At 47.2% G+C, this 12,541-nt stretch overlaps 2 protein-coding genes across 2 annotated transcripts; both read right to left on the bottom strand.

The window, feature by feature from the left end:
* Positions 1-226: 226 nt before the first annotated feature.
* Positions 227-6,773, bottom strand: LOC120822253 (uncharacterized). Its single transcript, XM_040181786.2, has 8 exons — positions 6,543-6,773; positions 4,913-5,022; positions 4,646-4,730; positions 4,362-4,557; positions 3,084-4,183; positions 2,165-2,964; positions 1,386-1,589; positions 227-1,293 (listed from the first exon to the last, which is right to left on the bottom strand). The coding sequence occupies exons 1-8, from the start codon at positions 6,632-6,634 to the stop codon at positions 1,049-1,051; spliced, it is 2,832 nt and encodes a 943-aa protein (XP_040037720.1). The 5' UTR covers positions 6,635-6,773; the 3' UTR covers positions 227-1,048.
* Positions 6,774-7,525: 752 nt separating this feature from the next.
* On the bottom strand, positions 7,526-12,065 carry LOC120822834 (uncharacterized). The gene is made up of 3 exons (XM_040182774.2): positions 11,684-12,065; positions 9,992-10,303; positions 7,526-8,570 (listed from the first exon to the last, which is right to left on the bottom strand). Exons 1-3 carry the CDS (start codon positions 11,789-11,791, stop codon positions 8,430-8,432), a joined length of 561 nt encoding a protein of 186 aa, XP_040038708.2. The 5' UTR covers positions 11,792-12,065; the 3' UTR covers positions 7,526-8,429.
* Positions 12,066-12,541: the final 476 nt, after the last annotated feature.

The following is a 12,541-nucleotide window of genomic DNA, read 5'->3' as shown; positions in this document are numbered from 1 at the left end:
CAGTAAACATATATGTTAGCATCTGAAAAAAGGCAGACGGTTTAACTTAAAACTTTTATTTTTAGCCTGTTAATTTCTTCCATGACCAACTATCTTAGAATGTGTGTAAAACAGCTTTTTCAGTAAATTCAATCAATATAGGAATTTATATTTGTTTTGTTTTTTTCTCCACTCCACATTCACAATATAAGACTCACATCACGATTTAGTTTAAGAAAACACAGCAAAATGTCATACACTTTAATAAGTACAGGTAGTATTTACAGTATATACACCATAACACAATACTATGCAATCGCTACTGTATATTTTTCATAGATTAGGAAGTATTTACATTATGGATAATACCATAAATTAATTCTGAAATTATTTTTTTAATATCTGGTACACAATGAATTCAAGTAGGTGTACCTTGATACATAGTCTGACTACGACCATGGTAGAAGAGGTATGAACCACTTCGCAGGTGCATAATGGTCCTCGACTATGAAGAATACTTTTCAATACGCACGTCGATTTGGCGCCGCAGGTTGGGGGCACACGGTCAGTCAATGTCAAACACAAACTATACAAGTTACGTACATACATAATCTGTGGTGATTTAAAACAAATCAGAACCATTGGTTTCTTCTTCCAAAGCTTTACACATTCATGTTTGGTCATCAGCCAAATGCAGGGGCATTCGTTTCATGTCACCTTCTCGCCTTTATGTATCTCCTGCTGTTCTCCACTATCAACTACATCACAAAATAAGGATGACATAAAAAAAAAAAAATGAACGCATATTCACATCTTTGCGTACATCTTGTCCAACAGCTTAAGAGAACATCTTGAACAGATACCGGGCCCCACGTGTGGGTCTGTATGACCCTCAGAGGAACTCATTACTACACAACTCACTTATGACCGGGGGCGATGAGACACTGCATGCACCTGAATTCAGGGACGGCACCCAAAAAGAGAAGCTGCGCTCGGCTTGCTCATCACGATTGCTGGTGGAGTTTTTTTTTTTTTTTACAACATGGTACGTGTCCTGTGCCGCCGCCACCTAGCACACGGCCGCGGCGCTTTCCCGCCTCCCCTGCTTCTTCAGCAGCTGGATGCGGTTGTGAACGTAAAACTTGATCGCCCTCCAGTCCCGCTGGTTGCTCACCAGCAGGGGGCAGAGTTCGAGGCAGCGCTCGCAGTCGGCCTTCGCCGGCACTCGCAGCTCCATGAGGTTCCTCTTCAGGTTGGTCTCCACGGCTACGCGCTCGTCCTCTGACCAGGGGCGCTTAAGTACGCCGCGCTTCCCTGTGGGAGAGAGGAGAAAGCACAGGATCAGATTTACAGGGGACGGGGACGGAGGTTCGGGAGGTCATCGGCTGTGAGTGGCAGGTGGTCACCTGATTTGGGTGGAATGCATCGTCTCTTATGAACGTTGGCTATTGATGGGCAGACCGAGGAGGGAACAGTGGCCCTTTTCTTCCGCGGCGGTCGCCCCGGTCCTTTCTTCTTCACCGTCACCTCAGCTTTCTCTTTGACGTCCTCTTTTTCTTCCTCGGCCTCGGATTCTTCTGAGAAGGACTCAGCTGAGTTGCCGGACATTACTGTGGGACGGCAATGAAATGGGGGAGTAGTTAACTCAACTTTTTTATACCTCCTAACCCAAAAGAACCTACACTTCCCACCTCATTTTTAAAACACATTCGTGGAGCTAAAGTTACTAGAACTCAAACCATCTCGAATTTTTTCCCTCCTCCAAATTCAGACATTAAATGGTGAAGGTGCTCGATACAAAATATGTTTTTTTACATAACTATATACATAATACAAAATAATTATTATTGTATTATTTATATATTAATTATACAATAATACAAAATACATAACTATTGCAAAAAGCAATAGTTATGTATTTTGGGAAATGTGTCTTTTTGCATTGTTGCCAATAGTGACCCGTCATACTTGAAGCATCATATTAAGAACTAAGCACTTCTTTAGTGTGCAGGAGTCCATCTTGAACTTGAGTCCAAACCATTTTATCAACAGTTTTACACCAGTGAACTATTGAGCACAACCTGCATTAAACTCAACATTGCATGCCTGAAATACTTGCAGACGGGCCCAAGCCATTTCATCATTTTACGTCAAGATTAAAAAAAGACATGATGGAACGCCTTACCATCCAACTCGAGGCAGATGTGCTGCAGGCTCATCCCTCTGAACAGCACGCCCTCCTTCTCCCCGTAGAGGACCACGCGGCCCACGCGACCCATCAGTGCCGGGTCCCGTATGATGGTGGAGCAGTTCTGTGTCACGTGGTACTCTCGTTCCAGGAAGTCCTCCAGCTGCTTGGTGGCTCCATGCTGGCCCTCCCCCTCATCCAATAGGAGCAGTTGAGTGAGTATCGCTACCTGCCTCCGCACGCGCGTCGCTGTCACCGCTCCGGGGTTTTTGGCCCCGCTGGACCGCGCCAGGTTCCTCAGAAGGTCCGTGCCCCGGAGAGGTGTGGCAGGCGAGTGGTAGGGCCGGGAGAAGACGTATGGGCTTTCTGGGTCCACGCCCACGTTGGGGCTGGTTTGAAGGAGTAGGTCCAGGCAGGACTCACAGTGCGGCGGGAGAATAAGCGGCTGGATGCGACCGCGCTTGCCCAAAACACTAGCCCGCGGTAGGTTACAGAGGACCTGGCGCTCAAAGGGGGACAGCATTGCTTCCATGCCGGTAGGGGCGCTGCCGACGGAGGTCGCCGGAGGAGTGACGCGGTTGTGGTAGTCCTGGACAGTGAGCTTGGCCACCTCGCATTCCCTGTGGCGGTTGTAGAGGATGAGCAGGGACAGGCTGGAATGGCAGAGCAGGCGCCAGGACTCAGCAGAATGAGGAGAACGAGTTAGAGAAAGGAAAGAGGCGTGCTGCTGCCGCCGCAGGTAGAGGACCAAACACGAGAGGGACGAGAGCATTGGAGACATGTGATGTCTCTGTGTGCTGGAAAAGAGATAGTGGGGGGGGGGGGGTCGGGCTTTTAAAAATCTGTTGAAACCACTAAACACAAAGAAAACCCTTGAACAGTAAAAACCATATTGATAACAATAATCCAACAATACCTTACAATCTCTCCATTCTTCTCCTCTGGTGCGTCTTCCTCTCCGTCTCCGCTCAGCTCTAGATCTTCGTTGGGATCTACGTCTGGTTCGGGGGTGGGAGGTGGCACCAGCTCCTCCTGGCTCCTCGAGCTCTCCACCTCCACCTTCTGCTGCTCTTCGTGCTTTTCCCTCTTCATCCTCCGACCCCTCCTGGGAGCGGCCGGGGGAGGCGGTGACGGACTCTTAACCCGTGACGGCAGCGGGGCCGCGGGACGCTTCGAGCCGGGCAGCGGTAGGCCGGTTCCCTTCTTGCCGCTTCCCGCCGGCTGAGCCGAGGCCGGCGGCGAGAGCGGGAGGGAGAAGGAGACGCCGCCTGTGCCCGGGCGCGCGGCCGGCGACTCCCTCTCCCTGGAGAAGAGGGGCGGGGGAGCGGGGCTGGAGGCCGAGGGCTGAGGCACAGCAAAGGAGTGAGTGTGCGTGGCGGCGGTGGACAGCGACGAGGAGGAGGAGGAGGAGGGGTGAGGGTGCGTGGCGCCGCCATTTGAAGAGCCGTGCGCGTGCAGCTGCGCCAGCTCCATGGCCGACCTGACGTCCGGCTGGTTGGCGTGGTGCTTCTCCAGGTGGCGCGCCAGAGAGCGGTAGTGGCGGCCGCAGTACGGGCAGTGCTGCCGCCGGCTCACTGTGGCGGCGCCGGAGCTCCCAATGTTCATGTTAATATTGTTGTTGTTGTTGTTGTTGTTTGTGGTGGTCGGGGGGGCCAGGGCGCTGGCCGGGGGCTGGGACTGGGATCTGGCGTGGGTCGCGACAGGTGCCGGTTGCGAAAACGACGAGCAGGGGTGCCCGGGTCCTCTGGCGGACGTGGGCGCGCTCTTCTTCTCCGAATCGACCTCTGCGGGAAGCTTGCGCTTCTTGCGCCGACGAAGCATCCGGCCCCTTATTTCCTCAATTTCCTCCTCTTCATCGTCGTCGTCGTCGTCCTCTTCCTCCTCTTCGTCCTCCTCGCGGTCCGAGTCGCTGGGCTCAGAGTGGGTGAGCGGGGAGGACGAGGGGGATAACGACCAGGAAGGGGTAAGGTAGTCAGACACGGAGAGGGACAGCGGGTGGGGGCCAGCCTCTTCCTCCTGGTTTGACACATTTCAAATGAAAACAGATGAAATAAGCGCAACATATCGCTGGTGTCACCAGGATCTACATTCTGTTATATCCAGTTGATGTCTGGATAACGCCTCCCGTGCAGAATTTTTTTGCGGTCATTGGAATAAAGAAAAAAAGATTGAACATCACTTGTTAGAAGCTCACCATTGCATTCTCTCCCCAGTCCGTCAGGCTGTAGTCCACTGTGATCTCCTCCCCTTTGGCGATGTCTCGGATCGCTATGACGACCAACCGCACCTGGGTCCCACAGTGGACTTCTCTAATCCGACAGTTGGGCGGTGGATGGAAGAGGACAGGTCCCCTAACACCACTCGCTCCCTCCTCCCCCAACTCTGGCACACTGGGAAGCATAAAGACAAATTAGCAATTTGGATCCCTAACCTAGAAGAACATCTAAGCACAGTTATTTAAGCGAGGGTCTCCTCTACCAGAGCTGGGTGGGATCGGGCAAGTAGTAGGGACTGCCGGGCGGAGGGAGGCGATCTTCTGCTCCCTCGGGGTACTGGCCCTCACCTGGGAGAGATGTGCTAGATTTAAATCCTGCCAATCTTAACTGCTTCATCACAAAAAACACCAGCCGTATGTTTGTAGGATGAAAGGTGGTTCTCTGTACTACAATATGTTGCTAATTACGACAAGCACCAGAGGATGAATACACAAACAGCAGGTGGTCAAGTGTGTGTGTGTGTTTGTACCAGGACTGTAGCTGTGTTCCGACATGCTCTCCTCCTCCTCATCTTCTGTTACATACGCACGGTCACACACCTTCACTGGTGTTCCCTTCCTTTTTCTTCCACACACCCGCCTGTAAAAAAAAATACATTTAATTAATTTTTGTAAACCAAGCTTCTTTTGCATAATGGTAGTTCACACTTTCCTCTGGTAAATATTTTAACATGCGAGACCTGCAACAAAGCAGTAATTGAATTTCTCTTCAATTACTGAGTCATCCACAAAAATTGTAAGGCTACGAACCGCTTAACCAATGACGGCAGCAGCCGTTTAATTCTTGTTTGTGATAGAAGAGAAAATGTCTTCGATACGACAAGCCATCGAAACATAGACATTTGGATATTTTGGTTGCAGGTTTTGAGTGCATGAAGTCGAGTAGAAGAAAATTGGTGTGTGTAAGCAAACATAAAAGTGTAAGCAAACATATTGCATTTCATCTAAGGGTCGACTCATGAGTATGTTGATTAATTGTGCTATTAATCTAAATTACGGAAATTGTGAAGAAATGCCCAAAATAGACATTTTTAAATAACCTGTGTTCTCCAATAGACACAATAAAAACCACAAATGTTAATCGTAATGATGCAAAAAAAAAAAAAGTAAAGACTCCGCGAAGGTATCATTTTTTTGTTGACACCACAATAATTGTAGCCTGTCCATCAACACTTGAATTTAAGCACCACATCCAGGCTAGTGTCCATTGCGTTTACCTGTCAGTACAGGTGTTAACCAGTCCCTGATTTCACGTGACGTCACACATATCTACTGGAAACAGGCACCTGGTGTGTAAACAGATTTCAGCCGTCTTCATGTGTTGAAATGGCCCCACCTCTCTTTCAAATCACGCCAGACGCGCATTAACAGAGACCTGATTAGCGCCACAAAGCCCAACGAGCCCGGTGACGGCCATCGGTTTTTCGGCTTCATTTTTAGCCACAGGTCGGCAACTTTTGTTTACCCGAAGCCAAACGAGCCACGAGTCCAGATCTCAGCCGGCTGAGCAGCCGAGCGGCGTCCACAGCGCCACAAACACGGCCGCGATAGCAGGTTGTTTTTTTGTTGTTGCGGGCATTATGCTTGCGGGGATCCGCGGCGGTACCGGACGGGGACGGGGACGGGGCCGGGGGGCGGGAACCGACGAGAGGGCGCATCGCTGGGCCAGCGGCACGAGAAGAACGTAGCGGAGGGCTCCTGCTGGGCGCATGCTAACGGCGATGCTAAACCGGAGCTAGCCCGCTAGCCTCCGGCAGCTAACGCCGAGACGTCGCTGCCGTCAAAACACCAAAATTAAAAGGCGGTAGATTAAACGCGAGGCGGGTGCGGGAAGACGCGTCCTCTGCGTCCACAGCAGCTGCAGCTAAAGAACAGACAAAGAAAAAACCGACAACCCCCGCTACCGCCGCTGCGTTTTCTCCATTTAAACGCTGAAATCATGCACGCGGAAAAAAAGGCTTCTGATGTTAACCAAACAAACGCATTTTGCACACAGAAGCCCCGGTGAAAACTACACACGCGCACAGACACGCACACACACACGCTTCTCTCCCTCTCCCCGGATTGAGCGAAGCGTCGGGCTTTTCTGTGCCCACTCACCCCCTCGGCGGCGGCGGTTTGCTCCCATCCCCGTCGCTGTCGAGGGTCGGTGGCTCCCGGTAGTCAAAGGGCGACCGTACATTCTCCGCCATTAGGACTCCCTTCCCTACCTCTCACGCTCCGGTAGATTGCCCCCAGTGCGCATGTGCACAACATCCTTCGGGGTCCTGCTGGTAAAATGGGGTGCACCCACCTCCTCGGAAGATGCGTTCCCTCAACCTCGGGATCCAAAACCCGCGCGGTCGCGCTGATTGTTGATGCAGGGTTGCGGGTGTTCGATGGGTGATCTGTAAATTCCACGTAGAAGCGCCGATCAAATCAACGCAGTTTAATCGATTAGAGCTGTTTCAGCATACGCTGGCACGTTTGTTATGATCTGTCGTGGAAATATCAGTGTTGTGTATGTTGTCCAGCTTCTCTCTGTTTAACCAGCTTGTTACTAAAGAACTGTTCTTAATTTCAAGAGGATTGCTCAGAAACGTGGTTTTAAAATGTCATATTTCAGAAGTGCACCACATTTGTACAGCTAGGCCTACATATCCCCTGCAACAACTACATTGACTATGATATATATATATCATATAAATATATCATAAATATGATATATAAATATATAATTAATTAATTAATATATTATATACTGTAATATAAAATTTATATATATACATATATACATTGCTAATAGTAACTTCTCAATTTTTGACTAGTATTAAACTGAGTAGTTTGGGTGGCGCTATTTTTCACCTACCCAATACACAAGGCCAGTGTCTCCCAAATAAGATGGGTTCAGATGCTTTTTGCAGTCTTCAAGCAACTCCCTATTAAAGCTGTTGCTTAAATATGGGGGAGTTCAAATAAAATACAACTACAGTATCAGTCCTCTAGTGTAAAGTAAACTTGTGTAAATGCACCAATATATTATTAGGTTTTATATTATCACACACACACACAGCACAAGCTTGTAATCATTTGGAAAGTAGAGCGGAGGTTGAAGAGTGGGTTTTAATGGTCAATGCACCATGTAGTACCACCACCATACCAACAATTTTGGAAGTCACATTCACTCAGCGGGATTTTGCTTAGTCAGCGACAGAACACTACAGTGAAGTGGGTTTGATACATTTGGCGACACAAAATACAGTATATCTTTTTTCTACTTTTTATCCTTCTAAAGAAAAGGCATGACAGAAAATAATTGAAAACCACAGTTCTTATAGTTTCAATTTGCAAACAGTAGAGCAGCATATTCAAGTATAACATCTGGAGAGAACTTGACCAGGGCAGCGAACGTTCCACGTGGTCCTCACGGATTGATCCAAACTAAAATCAAATTTGAAAGCATTTGAAATTTGCTATGGAATCACATAGAATACATGTGTTAATAATACGGTGGGACATATAAAGCTACATGACCTATTAAGACAGCAAATGGATACAGTTTGTCACAGTTTATCAGTCATGTATTTCTGGCTACATTCTAGCAGTTAGTAGATGAAAATGGTAGATAGTTAGTACTCAAAATATATCCACTTCAATAAAATAAATACTACACCGTATACAAAAACAAAAAACATTTTCAAACAGTGTAACTGGCCACTTTGCAAACCAAACTTTAGAGGTCTGCACTTACTTCTTCGTTAAAGGGAACAGCAACTGTGGCACACTAGAGGTCATTTTAGCACTTGCTGTGGAAATACCAACGTCCGGGAAAAAACGTCTACAGGGCTTTGTTAGAAAGGAGATCAACTGGGATTTTAGCAAAGCAGCACGATTCTTAACCTCTAGTTTTCACAGAGCATATTCCAAAGAGATAATATTCCATTTTGAATACATAGATGGGGAAGCTGGCTGTTAGTGTTAAGTTCATTCAGACATTGTTGGATTGAATCAGACGTCTTCGGTTTCCGTCCTTTCTGTGTGCAGGACATGAAGGGTCTGCGAAGCGCGCTCAGCCCAGTGGACTAGCTCCAGCAGAACATGATAGGTCCACATTTTGAGCGCAAAAGCTCCCCCACCGCCATCGGTTTCCTACACAGAAGGAAGCAAGTCAACATCCGCAACCTTTCATCAAGAAAAGAGGAACAGTGAATAGAAGAAAACGGTGAAACAGTAAAAGTGGATTAAAGGGTTAGGGGCGGATGCCGAGCGGAGCTCAAGCGCGTGAGATATGGAGCTTGTTTCAGGGCGCGTCGGAGAAACAAAGCTGTCGTTCTCGCCGAGCACTTCATGAGATTAAAGAGCGAGAGACGGTGCCCTTTTCTCTACAGTAGCTGAACCATCTTAAAAGGAGAAAATAAGTTATTCTAAAAGCAGCCGAAGATTTAAGGCGTAGATGGCGAGGGGGGCGGCGGGAGCGGACGCACCTCGCGGCATTGATCGGACCCTGAAAGCACCGTCTCCACCTTACTGTCAAAAAGAACAACAGCGAGCGCGTAAAAAACTCCTTCGAGCGCGAGCAGAGATTCTCCTCGCGAGCAACGAAGTTCACGTTTCGCAAGCGAGCAAATACCTCGCGGAGACGAACTTTTGCTCGCGCGAGACAGGCTTTTGCTCGCGGATATTTGATTTTGGTTAAATTCTCAAGGTCATTTAGTCATTATGTTTTGATCAGAGTTGTGATTAAAGGTTTGGGTGGGCCGCGAAAGATTTTCAGATTTCAAATTGGGCCGCGGCATTCTTGAGTTTGGTAACCGCGGCTTTAGAGTAAATGGCCACTTTCAACGTATAATGTAGAAATTCTGAGGGATGGAGAAAGAAAATATGCAGCATAACAACCAATTCAGAGACTACTGAAGACATACATGAATATTTCTGTTTGCTTCCAGAATGACAAAGTTTTGCAAAAGTGAATGCACTTAAACCTGCAATAACATATTTTTGAGCAACCACATCATTTCTTTGAAGTTATATTCATGTTTAGCTGACAAATGCAAGTTCCAAATGAACTGTTTGTTGCTAGATTCCCCACTTTTCGCCACTAGTTGCGAACTATGTTTGCCTGTGGTTTGGTGCTGAAAATAGGGAACCTGAAATAATTCGCAGAGTTGAGGGACTTGCGGGGTTGTGTTAGAATTATTTTTGGAGTCGTAAAAATGAGGGACTCCTTTCAAATTAAACATTTAATCCATCGTTCATTTAAAGATATGACTCATTCCCAAGACATTTATCACATTAATATAATACAGCACCCTTTTACATTTAACTGCTCCTGTTGTTGTTGTCCAGTAAGAAACTGCGCAGCAATGCTTTGTTTAGTAAAAACATTTTTAAATCTTTGAAAAACACATGAAATGTTCTTGGTCAGGAGACGGTCTGTTGTTTTTTCCCCCTCTTTTTCATTCCATTTGTTAAAACCCTCCTTTTTAAGCACCACATTTTTGGGGGAAACTATGTCGAATTTCGAAAACGTCCACGCGCTACAAACTTAAATCATAAACAAATCACTTCACCTCGTTACACTTGTGGTCCGGGGTCACTTCCAGGATCACGTCCTCGGTCTCCACCAGAGCTTTGGTGGTGCTGAGCAAGTGCTCCAGCCGGAGCCGGACGCGCTTCTTCGCGGCCTCGTAGTCGCCCTCCAGCTCGCCCCACTCTTCCTCTTCCTTCTGGATGACACAGTGGATCAGCCCCAGGCACTGCCGCAGGGCCGAGTGCAGCAGCTGCACCTGCTGCTCCGCGCTGGGCTCCTCGGGGTCCGCGGAGAGGGTCACGATGCGTCTTGCGTCGGGGGGGTGGTCCAACAGGAAGGTCTCCTTCTCTTTCTGAACAGGGGCGAGAACGAGACGGTTTGTTTTCGGGCTTGAACACAAGAGTGCAGAGCAAGACGGACGGGCGCAAGGGGCTTCTCGGCCTCACCTTGTGTTTCAGCTCAGTTACACATTAACACTAAGGACAGGTGTATTGATCAAGTGAAAGATCATCTAAAAAAGAAGTTTAAAAAAAGGATGGGTAACAGAAGCATGACGGATGGAAAATGGAGGGACTGGGGAGAGGGGGCGGGGCTTTTAGTATGATTGCCCTGCACCCCTTTTGGGAATAACTGAATGTTAAACACATCACTCAAATGCTACAGGTAGCATAGCCGGCAGCTCTTTAATCACATAAACACAACCGACTACGTTTTAAAATGATGTCATATTTCAGAAGTGCACCACACCCTGGATTGGTCGCCAGCCAATCGCAAGGCTAACACAGAGACATACAACCATTCACACTCACATCCACACACCGACATATATATATCGCTAATAGTAACTTATCAATTTTTGACTAGTATTAAACTGTTGTGGGTAGTTTGGGTGGAGCTATTTTTCACCTACCCAATACACAAGGCCAGTGTCTCCCAAATAAGATTCAGATGTTTTTTTGCAGTCTTCAAGCAACTACCTATTAAAGCTGTGGAATAAATATGGGGGATTTCAAATAAAATACAACTACAGTAGCAGTCAGTTTAGAAGTGTCAAGTAAACTCGAGTAAATACACCAATATATTATTATGTTTCATATTATCATTACACACACACACACACACACACACACACACACAGCACAAGCTTGTAATCATTTGTAAAGTAGCGCTGAGGTTGAAGAGTGGGTTTTAATGGTTAATGCACATGTAGTTAATCATCACAGAGATACAAGGAAAAGCACGGCAATAAGAAAACCACCATACCACATTCACTCAGCGGGATTATGCTTAGTCAGGCACAGAACACTACAGTGACGTTGTTAGGTTAAGTGGGTTTGATACATTTGGCAACAAAGTACAGTATTATTTTATATATTTATACATTATATATTTTTTTACAGTATATTTCTTTTAACCTTCCAAAGAAAAGGCATGACAGAAACATATTTGAAAACCACAGTCCTTATAGTTTACATTTATTATCAGTAGAGCAAAAAAAAGGATGGGTAACAGAAGCATGACGGGTGGAAAATGTAAAAAAAATCCAATACATTCCAGCCATTAGGCATCCTAAGGGAAATGGAGGGGGCGGGGCTTTTCGTAGGATTGCCGGGAATGACCAAGTGTGCGCCGGTGAATGTTAAAACACGTCACTCAAATGCTACAGGTAGCATAGCCGGCAGCTCTTTAATCACATAAACACAAACGACGGTGCCGCTAACCGAAAACTCACGTATAGCTGGAGCAGAAGAGCACATTCGTGGCGAAGTAGCCGGGCGAGAGCCACCGCTCTCTCCGTCTGCGACGCGTCTTGCGCGGGTCCCTCCTGCCGCTCTGCCATTTGCAGTACGGCCGCGCTTTGCACCCGGCGGACCCGGCGGAGCACCTACCGTCGACTGCGTCGGTAACGGAACCGATCTGACAAGCGGAACTCTTAGGGGGGGGGGGCGGGGGGGCGGTACTTTAGCAGCTCAGAACCGGGCCGTGGATCGCAACCCAGCGAGTGTCACTGCGGCGCGCACCTACGGGGGATTTAATTGGTTGCGCAAGACACGGGGGCGTTTTAGGAAGGGGGGGGGGGCGTACTTCCGTTCCTTTTTTTCATCATCAAAAACGTCACTATGCGGCCCACCCACCCCGCAAATAAAACCCCAAAACATTTTTCTTTTACTGGGGTTTTGTAGTCACAGGAAGATAATGTGGGAGAACCTCCAAACTATTTCCTCCCCAGGTGTGGGAATCCGTGTAGAGAGCAGACATGTGATCTTTCTTCTAGTCATTCACTACTAGTACTTTTAAACACATAGAACGGGTAACATTCGGTTCCTATAATTCAAACCAAAGTTCCTCCAAAACCAAATAAACACTGGACATTATTAAGTTACCAGTATTTTAAGACAAATCCCAAAAATATAATAGAAATTATCTTTTCTCAGCGTCTGGGCTAACTAAAAGTTTGAATGAATGGGTAAATTTAAAAGATGTTTAAAAAAGGTGTATTCATTAAGATTCGATATTGGTATCAGTGTTGGTAGATCAGGTATACACTTTTTATAAAATGCCAAAAATGTCAGAGATGAATTTTCATATA

This window comes from Gasterosteus aculeatus, chromosome 7, assembly GCF_964276395.1.
Source record: "Gasterosteus aculeatus chromosome 7, fGasAcu3.hap1.1, whole genome shotgun sequence".
Taxonomy (NCBI): Eukaryota; Metazoa; Chordata; class Actinopteri; order Perciformes; family Gasterosteidae; genus Gasterosteus; species Gasterosteus aculeatus.
The sequence above is the reverse complement of the archived record's forward strand: the minus strand, read 5'-3'. Positions and strand labels throughout refer to the sequence as shown.

Excerpts from the sequence above, each read along its gene's own strand:
- LOC120822253 (XM_040181786.2), bottom strand. The coding sequence starts at position 6,634 with ATGGCGGAGAATGTACGGTCGCCCTTTGACTACCGGGAGCCACCGACC. Across the intron at positions 5,023-6,542 it reads AAACCGCCGCCGCCGAGGGG|GCGGGTGTGTGGAAGAAAAA; the intron begins GTGAGTGGGCAC and ends TTTTTTTTACAG. Across the intron at positions 4,184-4,361 it reads ACTGGGGAGAGAATGCAATG|GAGGAAGAGGCTGGCCCCCA; the intron begins GTGAGCTTCTAA and ends GTGTCAAACCAG.
- LOC120822834 (XM_040182774.2), bottom strand. The coding sequence starts at position 11,791 with ATGGCAGAGCGGCAGGAGGGACCCGCGCAAGACGCGTCGCAGACGGAG. Across the intron at positions 10,304-11,683 it reads CTCTTCTGCTCCAGCTATAC|AAAGAGAAGGAGACCTTCCT; the intron begins GTGAGTTTTCGG and ends GCCCCTGTTCAG. Across the intron at positions 8,571-9,991 it reads CGGACCACAAGTGTAACGAG|GAAACCGATGGCGGTGGGGG; the intron begins GTGAAGTGATTT and ends CCTTCTGTGTAG.